This window comes from Apteryx rowi, unplaced genomic scaffold (genome assembly GCF_003343035.1).
Source record: "Apteryx rowi isolate R43461 unplaced genomic scaffold, aptRow1 scaffold_15, whole genome shotgun sequence".
NCBI lineage: Eukaryota > Metazoa > Chordata > Aves > Apterygiformes > Apterygidae > Apteryx > Apteryx rowi.
Window position 1 is genome coordinate 121,270 of NW_020447752.1, and position 16,545 is coordinate 137,814.

The 16,545-nt window shown below is 55.9% G+C and overlaps 2 protein-coding genes across 2 annotated transcripts; one reads left to right on the forward strand and one right to left on the reverse strand.

Annotated features, from left to right (window-relative positions):
- Positions 1 to 1,130: 1,130 nt before the first annotated feature.
- On the forward strand, positions 1,131 to 6,268 carry MYL2 (myosin light chain 2). The gene is made up of 7 exons (XM_026058789.1): positions 1,131 to 1,347; positions 2,209 to 2,298; positions 3,016 to 3,091; positions 4,069 to 4,173; positions 5,488 to 5,563; positions 5,649 to 5,697; positions 6,088 to 6,268. Exons 1-7 carry the CDS (start codon positions 1,255 to 1,257, stop codon positions 6,184 to 6,186), a joined length of 588 nt encoding a protein of 195 aa, XP_025914574.1. The 5' UTR covers positions 1,131 to 1,254; the 3' UTR covers positions 6,187 to 6,268.
- A 1,367-nt stretch (positions 6,269 to 7,635) lies between these two features.
- On the reverse strand, positions 7,636 to 15,441 carry CCDC63 (coiled-coil domain containing 63). Its single transcript, XM_026058866.1, has 11 exons — positions 15,427 to 15,441; positions 14,382 to 14,548; positions 14,037 to 14,226; positions 12,351 to 12,470; positions 11,683 to 11,864; positions 10,737 to 10,918; positions 10,013 to 10,233; positions 9,267 to 9,341; positions 8,667 to 8,859; positions 7,968 to 8,177; positions 7,636 to 7,781 (listed from the first exon to the last, which is right to left on the reverse strand). The coding sequence occupies exons 1-11, from the start codon at positions 15,439 to 15,441 to the stop codon at positions 7,636 to 7,638; spliced, it is 1,701 nt and encodes a 566-aa protein (XP_025914651.1).
- Between the last annotated feature and the right edge of the window lie 1,104 nt (positions 15,442 to 16,545).

Sequence of the window (16,545 nt, forward strand, 5' to 3'; positions counted from 1 at the left end):
GGCCGCACCGGCCGCCCAGACTCCCCCGGTGCCGGGCCAGGCGGAGGTGCGACCAAGCAGCGGCTGCCGGGGAATTAAAAATGATATTTGTGTCCTCTGGGCGAACAAGGGCAGCGGCGTGCTGGCAGCGCCGGGCGCGCGGGGGGATCCGGTTTCACAAGTGCTGGCGCAAGGCCGTCCCCTTTTGTTCCCAGACGCCTCCCAGCCCTCCTCGCTTTCCCCTGCCAAATGTCTGTCCTCGTTAAGCAGCAGCCGCCGCTAACGAGCACAGCTGGCCTCGCCACCGCACGCAGCCCACCCAGCGCGCCGGGCGCCACCGGCTCGTGCACACTGGAGCCCCTCGTGCTGGGGGGCGACGGCACGGTCCGTTTGCGTGCGCAGGGGGATTGCAGTGCCCGGCGAGCCGGAGCAACGGTTCCCTGGCCGAGGCCGGAGCAAGTGTTGGGCTCAGCTGGGCGACAGGTGCCTCGGCGGGGGGTGGCACGCGAGACGGGAGCGCTGCGTTCCTGCCCGGCTGCGCGGGCCGCAGCATCCGCCTCCGGCCTCGGCCAGCCCTCGCTGGCACGGCGCCGCGTCCCGGCCTCCGAGCAGGGTGTGGCACGGCCAGGACCATCCCCTTTGGCCGGGGACAGTCGCTCCTGCTGTTTCTGGCTCTTCGGGCATCACCAGCAAGGGGCCCCATTGCACGCAGGGCATGGGGCTCCCCCATCACCGGCGGCCAAGCGACCCCCAGCCTTGGGCACACGGGAGCTGCGATGGGGCCAAACAGGCTCCTGAAGTCTCCCAGCAAAACATCCGCATCCCTCAGGCCAGGGGACTGCAGCCGGAAGGAGCCGGGGCTCCATCTTCCATGGCTTGGCACCCCAACACACGTGCCGAGGGGCGGCACGCCACCGTGGCCTGGGAGCGCAGTGGAAAGCCTCGCTCCCCGGGCTGAATCCTCCTTCCCGGCACAGCACCATCCCGCGCGGCCGTCCTGCTGCCGACCGACTGACAAACGCAGGTGGGAGCGCTCCTGCGAGAGCAGCGGCGCGCGCCCGGGGTCGGCATCTCCCATGCGGGTGCCGCCGGGCCGCCCGGCGCGTCGGTAACCTTGAAACCCTCTGTGTCTCGCATGTCACGTCAGCCGCTGACAACAAGCTGCTATTCCAGATTAGCGAGAGAGGGACGGAGCAAGCCAGAGACAACAGAGCTGGGGGCGGCTGACTTACCTATCACAGCCAAAAGTGGGCATGGGGTTATTTTTAAACTGGAATGGGAGGTATTTATTGTTTCGGCCGGGGGAGAACGGAGGGACTGCCTCCGAGATTCCTCCTGCAGCAACACCAGCAGCTGTGCGAAGTCATGGTGAGTACCGAGCGCCCGAGGCTGCCGCGGGAAGAGGTGCCATCCATGGCGTTAGTTTTCTTTGCCAGGATAGTTTTAATGGGCAGGGAGCCACGGAGGCTCCAGAGATCCGAGGCCAGGATCCCTCCTGCTCTGGAAAAAGGTTGAACAAGCTGGGGAGCTTCTGGCCACGGCGACAGCATCCCTGCTCCCTGCAGGGAAGAGCGGGGAGAAGCGGGAGCAGAGAGGTATCTCCCATGCTAGTGGCAGCCAGCAGARCTTTCTAAACAGAACAAACCACTTTGGGGTCCAAATGTCATCTTTTTTCTTCCCCTTCCTCTCTGCCGTGAGAGGGTAGTTCTGTCCCCCGAAACTCTCCCGCTGTTTCTTCTTGGCAGAAGCCCTCGGTTAGAAGGGAGAAGTTGCAGGAGTGTGTKCAACAGGAAAGAGAGGATGATTGACAGGCCTAGCAAGGCAGCATAGCGAGCGAGTCTGTCCTCATCTCCTSTTTAAAAGACAAGTCAAGCCTCAGTGCAGGAGGAGACAGATTTTTTAATAWGCAAACGTTTGGCTTTGCTTGCCAAGTGATTCTCCAGCTCATCCTTCCTGTCACCTATTTGGCAAAATTCATCAGGAGAGCAAGGATGGAGCTGTAGTGTAAGCAGAAATCTGTACRTCCCTCAGTGTCTCTGAGCACCGCATGTGCCCACAACTCCCGAGCAATGTGCTGGGAAACCACCAAGTGCCCAGGGACGACAGCACAGCAGGCACCAGCCTAGAGCTACCGTGAAGGACTTATGACTAAGAATAGGGTAGTTTCATGCTTTTATTCCACACTATAAAAAGACAGCGAGTTAGTGATACATACTTGAATCCCTGCAGGCACCCAAGAAAGCCAAGAAGAGGATTGAGGGTGCTAATTCCAACGTCTTCTCTATGTTCGAGCAGGCCCAGATCCAGGAATTCAAAGAGGTAGGTGGATTTCGTAGAAATGACCAAGGGTCCTTGACCCAGCATGACCTTCAGCGCAGCATGACACCGTGCTTTCAGATCAGGGGTGGCTGGTTTGCAACAAGAGGTGGCATGCCCATTTTTAAGTTGTTTTATTTTAAAAGTGAGAATAACGATTCAGAGACATTGTTAAATGTGGAATTGCCTCAAAGCTTCCTAGGAGCATGCACCCCGCAGAGGAGGGAATGACGGCACACACAGCTGGCAGCATCCRCGAGCGAGAGCAGGAACACATCACCCCAGCTAACTCCCACCCGCAGTGCAAGGAGCTCATCGTGACCTACCTCTTGCACAGCTGACACACGGTCATGTGTAGATCCCAATTACTGGGACAACTGGTCCCAGGTGGGGCAGTTGATGGCTCACACTGTCCTCCCCAGCTTGTCCCATCCCAGTGCAAGGTGGCTCTGGCCACGGCCCAGGGTCTGTGTGGTATTAGGGTTTGGGCTGCTGTAGGAAGCTGTCACCCTGCACTGCCACTGCCAAAGGGCCAGAATTGCTGCTGGACGACTGCAGCGACTGTTGCTCCTTCGCTGAGTGAGGACTCCCACAGCCCCATCCCGTGCAGGACTCGAGGCCCTCTGTTCCCCTTGAAGGCGATGGGAGGAAGAGGAGGGTACTAAAGCCTTCACCAGGGCTGACAGCTCTCYCTCTCCCTGTGCTCCCTGTTCTTCCCAGGCATTCACCATCATGGATCAGAACCGAGATGGCTTCATCGACAAGGCAGATCTGAGAGACACGTTTGCCGCACTTGGTGAGTCCCCTGTTAGGAATCTCTCCTTCCCAAAAGCTTTGATGACAGTAAAACTATTAACTGAGAAATCACCCATGAGTCTCCATTTAAGCAGGCCCCAGTGGGTAAGTGGATCTCATGTCTGTTTTGCTGAAAACCTCCTGATCCCAAATCACTTCTATTAGATGAGCAGATCATACACGTGGTGTACCAGAGCAGCTCCCGTAGCAGCAGGTGTTTAATCCTATAGGTACCAGAGAGAACCAGCTTCTGGYTTATACGGAGCCAAATGTTCCCTTTGTTCTCTCATGCTAAAAAGCACCTTGCTGTACCCGTCCCACGGCATCCCTGGGTTCACAGGCTTTGTGGGGATTTTCAGGATTTGTGGAAAGCTGTGAAGTCGCAAGCTTGGCTTTCCCATCAGTGAGGCCAGCACGAACCAGTGATGGGTCTAGGGACTGCCAAAGACAACCACACCCCAGGTAAAAGGACGCAGGCACTCAGTCCTGTTTGGGTCTGACAGTCGTAGCCAGGAATGAATTCAGCTCAYGACGTCCTAATGATTACGGCAGGTCACCTGAGAGCTGGGGGGACCCACAGCAATGGTGGCTTTGAGAGCAGACTGGACAAATGCTTTCCAYGGAGGACTGAAGCAGAGCTGATCCTGCCATGGGGCAGGGGAATGGACTAGCACAGCTCAGTCCTTTGCAGTCCTCTTATCTGTGATCCTGAAGCCTGAAGAAAACAGAGCTGGACATGTCCAGCCCATGCCATCCTCTGTCAGCACAGGATTCTCCCCTCCCCGCTCTTGCTGCTGCTCTTGTCAGAGATGGTTCCCCAGGGCTGCAGCCTCTGCCGCTTCCCTCCGGCAGGGGAAAGACCTCCAGGGAAAGGCTTCCTATTTGTGTCTTTAGCCCCTCGATGCATGGAGCAGACCCTGGAGGTCTGCACACATTTGCAGCCTGACACCTGATTCACCTAACACTGCTCTCCCCTAGGACGTCTGAATGTAAAAAATGAGGAGATTGAAGAGATGATAAAGGAGGCGCCTGGACCAATTAACTTTACTGTGTTCCTGACCATGTTTGGAGAGAAACTCAAGGGTGAGAGGGAGCCCGGGGAGCAGAGGGAGGGCTTGGCGGGCACCCACACCATCTCCAGTTTCCTGCACCGCTTGGGCAAATTGCCCAACTCCTGGGGCCTCCACCACCCTTTCAGGTGAGACCTGGCTCCCATCACAGAGGCTCCTTGGAGACCTCAAATGGGAGCTGCTAAAGAAGGATGGGCAAAGGTTATTAAAATGCAGGTAATGCTGGTTGCAATACTACAGGGTGCAGAGTCCGAGAACAAGCCAGACTGGGTCAGAGCAAAGATGCCTCTGATTCAGTAACTCTCCCACACCAAAAGCAGATGCCTGCGGATGAGCACGAGATTCCTGTGGAATCATCTCCTTCAGTTTATCCCTCCACGTCCCTTAGCGCCAGCTTCTCCCAACAGCAGCACAGGGACCCCCGTACAGAGAGGCTTCAGTGGGACCATCACCTGCAACAAACCCTCTCCCCAGCAGCTCCAGTCCTCGTCCCAGAAACCCTAGACAGACCAACCTATGGTCTCCCCTCCTCCACTCCCCAAAACACAGCAGATAGGACAAAGTGCGTTACATACCTAGAGCAACCACCCCGCTGGAGAGGTCCCAGTGCCCAAATGTTTGTGCTGTCTTGCGACAGCAACAGTCCCAAAGGCAGGGCAGGGACTGCCTGTCAGAGACCTGGATCTCATCTGCTCTCACCCTCTCATGTGTTGGAGGATATGAGCGAGTCTACACGCCTCAGTTTCCCCGGCATTTAAAACAAACAAGAGGCTGCAATGCTGCTATCCTCACAAAAAGATGCGACAGCAGACCTTGCAATGCCTCAGAGCCTGCTGATGCTAACGGTGGTACCCAACGGTCACCCTGGCAAGGGAACTGGGTACAGTATGACTTTGACCTAACTGCCCTGGCCGCCTGCTCCCCCATATCACTTGTGAAGCTAGGCATGCAGCCTCCCTGCAGATCTCCGGGAGGCTATACGGCCCAAGATCCTACGCCCGGAGCTCTATAAATACACCCAAGAGATTAGATATATGCCGGATGCCAGGGCGGTGGTGACAGCCTGCTTCGCAGGCACGCTGTGACCGTACATCTGCTCCTCTCCATGCCATGACACACACTCAAGGCTCAGGCCGATGTGGGAGTCTGGTATTCCCACAGAACCCACCCGCAGCACAGCCTGCTGCTTCCCGTCCTGGCCGCACAGGAGCCGACTCTCCCGACCATCCGGCCCCCAGGGTTTCCTGCTGGAGGCTGCGGGAAGCAGAAGGCTCCGCCTGGCTTCTTCCTCCACCGCTTGTAACGGACGTGGTGTTGTCACCCCCAGGTGCCGACCCGGAGGAGACCATCCTGAACGCGTTCAAGGTGTTTGATCCAGAGGGCAAAGGCCTGAAATCCGCCTAGTAAGTGCAGAGGTGCTCGGGAGGGGAGGGAGGTGATCCGCACTGAGGCCTCCCTCATACTCACAATATCCTCTCTTATCTGCAGCATCAAAGAAATGCTGATGACACAGGGCGAGAGGTTTTCCCAGGAAGAGGTACAAGTTCCTTCCCACCCTTCCCCCCTTTCGCCAGCCTCCAGCCTCCCTCTGTCCCTGCCCATGCCCAAGCTGTGCTGGCTCCACTTCCCCTTCTGTATTGGGTCCTGCATCCTGTTTCACCTCGATTTCCCCTCTGAGACCTCACGGTGGGGTGGCAAAGCAGGCAAAATTACGTTTCCAAGGAATCCTCTGGGCTACTGAGCTAAATAACAGGGTGCTGTCAGAACCCACCGACCACTGCTCACCCTGCAGCAATCGAGCTGAGCAGGGCACAGGAGACCCGGGGTTTCTTTTCAAAGGGGGTTAGATGGGTCCCCAGCTCTTCTCCTGGCCCCAGACACAAAAACCTCCTGTGCCACGTTTTCACCTCCGGCCCTTTCCTGGCAGATCGATCAGATGTTCGCGGCCTTCCCTCCAGATGTCTCCGGCAACCTTGATTACAAAAACCTCGTCCACGTCATTACACACGGTGAAGAGAAGGACTAGCCCACTCTCACCCTCAGCACAGGGGTTGGCAYCGTGGGACCACCTCTCTCTAGGTCATACCGGGGGTCTTTTTGCCCCCTCCGTCACCAGCTCCTCTCCTTGATCCCATCCTTGCCCAGCTCGCTGTGCTGCGGACCTGCCTGTCACGGGGAACACCAGTCTGAACGGCATCCACATTAAACTGCATTTTGGCTAGAGGAAATCCAGCTGCTGGTGTGAGCGGTGCTTGGGTTTGCGTGGTGACTGGTGTGGAGYGTCTGTGCGTGGTGTGGCACATGTGGCAGCAGCGTGAGAGCTGCGATTACACTGTGCCTTCCCAGGGCAGGAGGAGGCTACAACGGCCCTGCTCTGCTGGCTGCCATGGCCCAGCTGGGAGCTCCTGGATCTGTCCATCCCAGCAGCRCTGTCCTCCAGCTTCCCAGCCCTACTTCACACCACCCTTGCATGCCCTGGAGTGCCAGTGTCCTGCGATTTCCCAGCCTGGCCAAGCTCCCAGCCCTGAAAGCCTCTGCACATGAACAGCCGCTGCSTGTTTCACCTTGGGCTGTGACTAGCAGCCATCAGATCCCACCTGCCCAAGACTAGCACAGGTTTATCCCCTTCCACTAGGCAGCAGAGAGCTGTTGGCTTTCCCAGCTTCACTGGGAAYGCTCAGCAAGTGCATTCATCCCCACCATGTCCTCCCCAGGCCCCTAGGAGCAGGCATGAAGCAGGACGGGGGCCTTGAGCCCCCCACCATGGTCCCCATCTCCATCCTAGCAGCCCTGCAAACCAAGGGCCCAGTTGCAGAAGCTCCCTCATGATGAACACACGTTGCGTTGTCCAGTGGGGAGAGCTGACCGTGGGGCAGGGGTGCACAGCCCTCAGGGCTTTCTACAGCCCACCTCCAACTGCCTCCAAGTGCTTTTTGGGTGCACAGTGTACATTAAGTGAGCTAAGCAAAACCAGTGCTGATTTACACCAGCTCTGGCCTCAGCATTCAGAAATGAGAGACAGTAACAGCCTGACAAGGGTAAAACAGAATCAGGGCCACCTCCAGCTTCAACTGCCAAAGAACACAGTCACGGCCAAGCCCGCAGGGCCTGGCTTTCCCGCAGTTTTGCAAGGGGCAGAGACGCAGCCAAACCCCAGCTCTCATCAGCACAACAACCCCCTCCTTCCTGGCCCGCGGTGYCGCTCAGTGCTCGCGGACTGCCAGGGAGCCGTGGGCCGCGCGGCTGCGGGAGAGCAGCTGTTCTCCACCCCCGGCCGCGGCTGCTGTCAGCCGTGGGCGAAGTGATGCCGCTACATCATCTGGGGAGCTGCTGAAGTGTGCAAAAGGCTTTGGGCTCCTTCCAGAGGGGAAGGGAACAGGAAGCCGCAACGGCCACGGCAGGAGGGGCACTGCCCGGGCGCAGAAGCAGAGCGGGAGCTAAGGAAGGGGCCTGTTTAATTCAGCACCGCCGGCTTTCACGCGTTGGCATCGCTCTTCGCCTTCTTGCCCTTGTCGGTGGCGTTGCTCCGCTCCTCCTGGCTCTCAAGAATCAGGCTGCGCAGGCTGTCGTGGTCCAACGGCTCCTCGACTGCCTCAACGACATGGCCGCCCCGCAGGGGCAATCACCACAGCGCAGCCACCGCGCGCCACCGGGCTCATATACCCGGCAGGGCGGGGCAGGCCGGGCCGGGATTGGCCGGGGAGGACAGGTGGCAGCCAGGGATTGGCCAGGGGCACAAGGTGGCTGTTGCGGATTGGCCGGCTGCATTGCCATGCTGACCCCCCGCCCTCCCACCCCCAGACTCACAGGTCTCCGTGCTCTCGGTGGCACGGTCGAAGCCGGGGGGTGGCGGGCAGAGCCGGGCCCGGTCCATGGTCTTGAGGAGCCCGGTGCCACCCAGGAGCGGGTTGGTGAAGGGCAGGGCGTCCTGCTCCCCCTCGGCCTCCGCCTCCGCCTCCGCGTAGCGCAGCACGGATGCCAGCAGCAGCAGCTCGTTGGTCTTCTTCTCTATGATATCTGCGCGGGGAGGTGAGGGACATCCTGCCATGGCCCACCACGGACCRCCGCTACCTGCCCTCACCCAGGTTTCTGGCAAAATCCACCCTGAGCCTGTATTCTGAGCACGGGGCGACACAGGCTAGYGCCAGCCAGTCAGACCTGATGCAAAATAAACAGGGCTCCACCAGGCAGAAGGTTGAAATGAGTCCAGAGTCGGTCCTTTGACCGCTAGGCAGCCTGTCCCGCTAGATTGTCCCCACCATGACCTCGCTCTAGCACTGAATCCCCTACCCAGAGCCAAGATGAGGGCTTGGGCATCCACCAGGCCATTTGTCCTGTCAGGTTAGCTCAGTGTGAGCTAGCACCCCAGTTCCCATTAAGCAGGGGACACCGGTGCACGTGGGGCAGGGAAGAAAACTGGCTCAAATTCAAACACGGCGCAAGGGGCAGGCTGGGCATACAAGGCCCAGGCCACGTGGCAGGGGAAGGCGGGCAGCCCTGACGCACTGAAGAACTGCAGCAGGTTCAGATCCGTGATCTCCCCGTTCTCCCCCAGCTGCTCCTTTATCTTTGTGGCGTCGCAGTTCATCTCTTTGAACAGGAGCTCGACAGCAGATTTGAGCTGGCCCAGGATTTTGCCGCTCTCTTTGCAGCTGTGTTCGTACTGGTTGGCTTCCTCAGTGGTTTTCCTTAGCTTTTCCTATCAGCAAAAGTTTCGCTAGGTATCACAGGAGCCCCCTGCCCTCTTCCCCCACCCTGGTGCTGGCCAGTTCCAGTCTGGACACTGGAGACACCCCAGGGGAGGCTGTGGGATGCTCCCATCCCTGCAGGGGAGAGCCCTTACGAAGGGGTTCCCCTAGCTCCCCGTGGCGCAGCCCAGGCCCCAGGCTCTGGAAGACTGGGGTTGGCAGGAGCCCTGCAGTGATCCTCTCACCGTACGCTAGGATTTCTCAGGCAACAGGGCTGCAAAGCCAATGCAGAGCCTTTTCTGCCTATGCCTCTCCAGCCTTTTGCCAGAGCAGAGTTGTCAGGACCAGCCTCCCTAGGACACATGCTGGGAAGGGCAGAGTCCTGCCATCTTGCACAGGGAAATCCCAGCCTCCCTACCTCTAACTCCTTCAGGATGTGAAGGTCACTGCTCTCTGCGTTGTCCTGATCCATCTCTAGGAGCATAATTTCATTCTGCATAAACACAAGCACATGGGGAGGTAGTGGCTAAACGTCAGRCAGACATACGTAACAGAGGGTGCCAAGCAGCGGGGATAGACCCCACTTTGCACTGCCCTGGGATCAGCACAGCTTGAAAAGCTGGACCAGACCCTCACAGCGTGGCTCCATGGAGCAAGGCTGGTTTGCACCCACTTGGCAGTCACCTCCTGCAGATCGCCTCCAGATGACCAACCCGCCCTTTCCTCCCAGCCTGGGGACTGTTGCTCTGCCCTGGGAGCAGGGACACCAACTTGGGCCCTCTGGGAACCATTGTCCCCAGGCCAGGAGAGCAGGCCACGGCCCCAGGACAGGCAACGTTTCTTCTCACTCCAGCAGCCCCACAAGGCGGGGCTGTGGTGGTTCTCACGATCCTGGAGCTCCCTCTTTTGCAATATATCTGCCGGGTGCACGGTGGCAGCATTGAGACATTTTTAGCTCTGAGAAAGCAGCTTTCTGTCCATTGGAGTTATATTTTTGGCTACCCCTTTCCATTCTCCCAGTCACACCTGTGTGGTAGCCTGTGAGCTGGGCCCTGGTGTGGGTGATGATGCTGGACACCCAGAAGAGGAGAAGCCTACCCCAACCCAAAGATGCTAGCTGAGAAAAAGGAAACACAAGAGCCTCAGAGCAGGGCTGGAGCGGACCTGGAGGTTCCTGATTTTCCTCTGCAGCCTCTCCATCTCATTGTTCAGCTCAGTTGTGTAGCTGAAGTAGGCAAAATTCTTCTCCTCCTTTTCAATGAACTCCTTCACCAGTCGATCGATGTCCCCATTCTCTGCCAGCTCCAGCAGGCGCCTGTAAGCCACCTCCCGGCTCTCGAAGCTCTCACCTTGTCTCCGCTTTGCCCGCTGGACTGCCTTCAAGGCTGAGGGAGAGACGGAGATGCCAAGCTGTACCCTCTCCTTCATGCCAGACCCACTGCAGAGCCTTCACCTGTGGATGCTGTGGGGTTTGACAGGGGCTTGGGGCAGATGGGGAGTAGTGATTCCCCTAAAAACTCATCAAGGAGCTCACAGTCTGCACGGGAATGAGAAAAACACAGGGGAATCCCTCCCTGGGAGGAAAAGGAACCATGGTCTTCCTTAATGTGCATATGGGGCCAGTTCCCTGCCTCCCCTTTCCTGCCTCTCCCCCAAGTCCTCCTCAAGACACAAAGCGTTGTGTGGTCTCACTTGGTTATGGCTGTTCATCCTTTTCATTTGTAGGGAGAAGGGGGTTCATGGCCCTTAACTGAGGTTCTCCCTTCCCAGGGGCCTATGGACAGGGGAGATGTTGTGCCCCTGGATTGGGTGCTATAAACTGGTACAATCAGCCCTGCGGACTCCTGGCTTGCCGCCTCAGTTTCATGTAGTTTCTCTCATGTGATACCTTCTTCCTTTTTGGCCTGTTCCTTCAACTCAGAGCGATCCATAAATTTGATGAGCATGAAGGTTTTCAGCTTGGTCTCCTGGTCCAGAATACGCTCCCGCTCCTGCAGCTCGATGTTGTACTGGACAGTGTCTTTGCAGTGCCTTTCCTTCGTGGCTGAAGTCCTTGCCAGGGCCTCCACCCTATGCACAGAGAGCAGTTACACAGCACTAATACTAGCAAGTCCATCCTTTCTCCAACCATCCACGGGCACTCAGGCATTCACTGAGCGTGGATCCCACAGAGCACAACTCAGGACCGCTCTGACATGGGGCCTCCTGCATCACAGACAGTGCCTAGCGGATTTGGGGGATCCCATGGTTTGGCTGCTACAGTCTGCAGTTGTTCCCACCCCAAAGACCACCAGGGCCCAGGTGAGGTGTGTTGGGAGAAAGCAGCACAGCTATAAAGACCTGTATTCCTGACCGTCGCCATGCATCTCTGTGCCTGACCCAGCAAAGCCCCCACGATGCTGTGCACGTCAGTGAGCTCTGATCCAGACACAGCTCTGTTAGCCCAATACCAGCAGCAAGCTAATAGAGCTCTTGGTGGGATTTTCTACTCAGACACAGCACCCAACTGTGGCAGCCAGGCTCATTTGACTGGAGCTGGCTGGCCTCTGCACCAGCTCCCCCTTTCTCCAGGTATGTCTGCATCTCCCCACGCAAATCTAGGATCAGGTGGGACTCACAGGAAAGAGGCAGCCCCACAGAGCAATTTGCCCCATCCCAAGAGACATCTGAGATAGGTGGAATAAATCACTCCTCAGAGGTACAAGTGTCCCTCCACTGACTAGGCACCTAACCTTTAGACAGCACCCAGCTCTAGACAAGAGGGTGATGAACCCTCTCTCTGAAATTGCCCTTCACTGCTGAGTTTACCACAGAGGGTTCAAAAGGCCATGTACCGCTGCTCATAGGCTTGTGTGGACTGCTCAGTGACAATGTTCATCCTTCTGTTCTGCTGATCCAGCTTCTTGTGAAGGTTTAAGTAGAAGTTGTCCAAAATGGCTTTCTGGATTCGCAAGTTTTCAATCTCTCCTCGGAGCTTGGTATTGATAGACAGGATGGTATTGAAATGGACAGTGACCTGGGAAGAGGGAAGCAAAAGGTTTGTGGGTGGTACAGGACTAGTGAGCTCAGGCCTCTGTTGAAATACCTTGACCAGAACTAGGACAAACACAGCCCGAGAGATCTTAAGTAGGCCTTGTGCTATCCCCATCCCCAAGACAGGGGAGGCGCCCGCAGGTCAGGCCGATTGTGGCAGAGACCTGGCGTTAGCATCGTCCAAGGCAAGGTTGGCTTCAAACAGCTCTGTTTTGTCACTAAACAGGTGCGGACCTTCGGGCTTCTTGGCATGGTGCAAGCACTGCATTTGGGTCACCAGGCTTGAAGGAGCCTTTGAGATATTCTGGAAGCAATCAGGCCAAGGGAACATTCCGAACCCTTTGTGCAGCTTGTGTGGACCAAATGCATTTGCACTATTACCTTTTATCCTAATCCAAAAGCATTTTGCACACAGGCCCCAGCCTGGCACCCCACATGGTCTCCAAAGCTCTGCAAAATGTTTGCTTACGTGGTTTAGACGCATCTCCAGTGTCTGAATCTGCTTCTGCAGCCCTTTGCTACTGCTTGCATGCTTCACCTTCGCTGCTATCAGGTTTTGTCTTGTAATCTTTTTTTCCATTTCCATTATCTGCACACACACACAACACACACACACAAATTTAAAGCATAATCTTCACCCTTACAGTCTGGACTCATGTCAGGACACTTAGCCAAAGAAAATACCCTCTGTTGACCTGAACTACAGTAACCATGTCATTAATGAGATCATAGTTATAGAAACAGCTTAATCCCACAGGATCCCATTCTGCGGATGCAGAAACATAAACTGTAATGAGGAATCCCTTTATTTTCATGTCACCGAGGAAATGCATTTCTCCACCTCTGGAGAGAAATTCAGCAGGTGCTGAACAAGGCACAGCAGCGCTATGTGTAGAGTGGAAGGGGCAATGAAGAGGACTGTATGATAGTGGTTCTTGTGCTGGCCACGCACGGATCTGTATAGCCCTCCCTGGAACTGAGTGGAGGACAGTGTTTGCCAAAACTGGGGAGCTGCCAAAGGAAACAAATCCTCAAGAAGAATGAAGAAGGTGGAGAACCGTGAAACTGGGGCCAGGTGGGAGAGCTATGACTCAGTCAAGAGATCCTGAAGTCATTGACTGAAAGCTAACCCCCTTGTGGAAAGCTCTACAGCATTCCTAGCAACTGTGGACTACCTGAGCAGGTTCCCTTACTGCTGTCATGGGCGACTTGTTCAGAGCAGAAGCTACATGGATCTGTCACTTCTGCAGCACTGGGCTTTCCTTGGCCTCCCACCCCACCACGGACCAGACCCAACCAGGCTCTCCTTGGGAGAAGTGATGGACTATCCCTCTGATGTGTCGCTACTCCTTTATTTGCCATGTCTCAGGCACATTTAGGAAGCACTGCTACATGTTCCATTTTTACCCCTCTTTCAGGAGCAACGAACGTTCAGGGAAAAGCGCAGGGATGCTGCACAACCCCAGGCAGGTGTGTGCTTTTAAACAGGAGCTGTACAGAGCCATAAGATGACAACGCTTAGAGTCAGATCCTACTTTCCTGGCCGGTGCTGCTGACTTGAATGGGAGCCTAGCCTAGCAATGGGAATCTTTGTCACGTGTCTTTTGCTAGGAAGTAGTGTTATATTCCAAGGCCTGAATTAAATGTGTTTTACATATTGGAGTTTCAGCCATAGCATTCACCTGCAAAGGGACCACATACAGGCACAATACTTTCTTGTCACTTTAACTTTTTAGTTCAGGGCTTTGACTTACTCCGAGTCTTTCATGACAATAGTTGGAGAAATGAAGGTACTATCCATGGCATTGTATTATCAAGGATCACAACAGGGTAGAACGTGTATCAGCAGTTTGCAGCGCAGTCCCATACCCTCTTTAACCCTGTTGGGGAACACCCGCGTTGCTGCTTGTACAAGAAACCCTACCGATTGCCTTGGTATTACTCAGGTAAGATTTACTAAGATATGTGATGGGGTAGGTAACCCTTTTGAAATGCTGTATGATGTGCATTTATAGAGACATGTGGAACTGTTTTTCCTCCTCAGCTGCAAACTGAAAAGGCCAGACTATAGTCACACCAGGATAGAGAGCTGCTCACTCTGTGGCTCTGCTGTGCTATATCATGCTCAGTYGGAGAATGGTTCAGATACTCTTACCTTTTTGTCCAGGTCAGCTAACATGTCTTTTCTGGCTCTAATCAGAGAATCATAGTGATCTTTGGTCCGCAAAAGGAATTTAAACTCCGTACGATTTCTGTCATCCAGCATCAAATTTCTTGGGGACTTGATATGGCTCAGCATTAATGACATCTCTTTGTGTTCTTGTTTCAGTGAATTTATTTCTTTCCTGTAGAAATAGAACGATAAAGGACATTTAGCACATTCTGCCTGCACAGCCAGGGCAGGTTCTTACCCCTTCCCATCTTGGTGTCAGAGTCCCCCGAAGATCTCAGCTTGGAGGAACTTTCCAATCACAGTGGAGCCGGCTGAAGCTGCACTCACTCCTGACTGTACATTCGGTGCTTCATGTTGGCTCCAAAAGATTTCCTGCTTTCTGCCAATATCCGAAACCGTTGCTGCAGTTTCCCGAGCTCTGCCTCAGCCATCTTTTCTTTCTCTTTTGCAGTGAAGTCTGAAACTGTCTTCCTCAAAGAGGACCCTCTCCACTGCTGCAGAAAGAGAGAGTCTGATCACTTAAGAAAACACAAAGCGCAGTTGTAGACAATCGGTCTGGACCCAAGTACCTGGAGTGTGTTAAAGACATCACCACCTCCAGCTGTTTACTGCACACATAGCTATTTGTTACTATCTTCAGCTCTTTGCTACTACCCAAGATGTTCATGACCACCCACACTAACAAACTCTGTGAGCACTTCTGATCCACTTCAGAGCAAAGTCTAGTGGGTACTTCGGTTCTTAGGTAACCCACTCCCCACGCTACAGCTACTCTCCAGGGCAAGGTGCATTAACACCAGCTGAAATCGGCGCATGTTCATCACACCAATTCCACAGCAGGGTGCACACCTCCAGCGGCAGGGCAGGGCAGGCGACTGGGAGTAGTCGCCTCTCATATCACCCAGCATGACTGGGAGGCCGCGTGAGTCAGAACCCTAAATTGCCCTTGTGGGTCATGCAAACGAGCCCAGCTGACTTTGCCCAGAAGCAGAGCAGGAATGCACACAGTCCCACCCCTGGGAAGGTAACTTCTAGCCAAAAAAATAACCAGTGAGGGTTGAAGCTGTGGCAGCTAGATCCACAACAGGATGCCCGTGTCCTGAGCTAACCCATATTCCTTAGCCCTTCCTCCCCCAGCACCCAAATCGCAGGACATGGTCCCATTCCCGGTATGGGACGGCAGACAGATTCAGTCCCCAAAGCATCACAACACCTTGCTGGCRAAAGGCAGAGACAGAAAGCCTGGCTCCCCTTGCGCTGTCCAGGTGGCATTTACTTCTGCAGGTAATCCTGTCCCCACTGCAGAGCCTCTGTGGTGCTTCTGACACCACTGCTGGGCAAGTTCAGGTTTGGATTGTGTTTTGGTTTTTACCTTTGAACCCTTCATTTTTTCCGGCTAATCCAGCTGTTTGCTCTGCAAACGCCAAGAGTCGGGAACAAGAGAGCCTCTGCAGGGCCAGGCCTGGTTTTGAGGGGGAAAAATGAAATCTGGTTAAGGAGATGATGTGGTTGGATCAACAGATCTCATGGGCCAGCTCAGGGCTGTGGCCGCATCTCCCTGCCCGGCCCTAAACACCCGCTCATACATTTGGCACATGAGGAAATAATCACAGATGGCTGCATGATGAATAAAAGGAGAGCATTTGTAGTGATGTCATCGCGAAACATGTTCCTCTTATCGAGYTTATAAGCAGGGGAAGAACAGATGGTTTGAGCTATTCCAACCCGTTTAGTACCTGGGTTTCCATAGAAATTCTAGCAAGGCCSGGCACTCCCGGAGCGTGGCGCCACCAGCGGGCAAAGCCCTGGGGAGCACCCAGCATGGGGCCATCAGTCCGTGCGACGGAGACCTGCTCTCTCCAGCAGGGAGCTGGCATCGGTCCCCGTCCTGCCGCAGCCAGGGAGATCCCGAGGGCTGACTCCCGCAGCCCTACCGTGCACCTCGCGCCCAACCGGAGAGCGGCCACCGCGTGCCCGGCTGCCAGTCCCGTGGCAAGCACAGCCCCTCGCGGGCTCAAACCCATCCCACGCCGCGTTAGTGCTGGGAGCGTGCCGGATGGGAGGCTGCGGGGTCYGCATCCGGGGAGGAAGGGCCCTGCGGGTCCACTCCGGCGATGCGACGGCGCCCGGGGCTGCACGCGGGGGCACTGCCGAGGATGGGAAGGAGGGAGGAAGGAGACCTCGGCACGGCCGGTCCTGCGCTCACCTGAGCCTGTCCCGGGTGGCGAGTGTCCCTGGCCTGGTTGCCGCGGCGGCGCCGTGGGATCCAGCCTCACGCGGGATCCAGCCCCACCGCTGGGGTGCCCGCGCACCATCTTCTTCCACCACCCACCACTGCCCCCACAGGAGCCCTAGGAGCCCACACCACCTTGACCTAAGGGGGTTATATGTCCCCAAAAATAGCCCTGAGACAGGTGCTCTGATGTCTCTCTGGTCGTGCATCCACCGCAGGGGAAACCCTCATTTCACCCACTCCCCCTTTCCTCGGCAA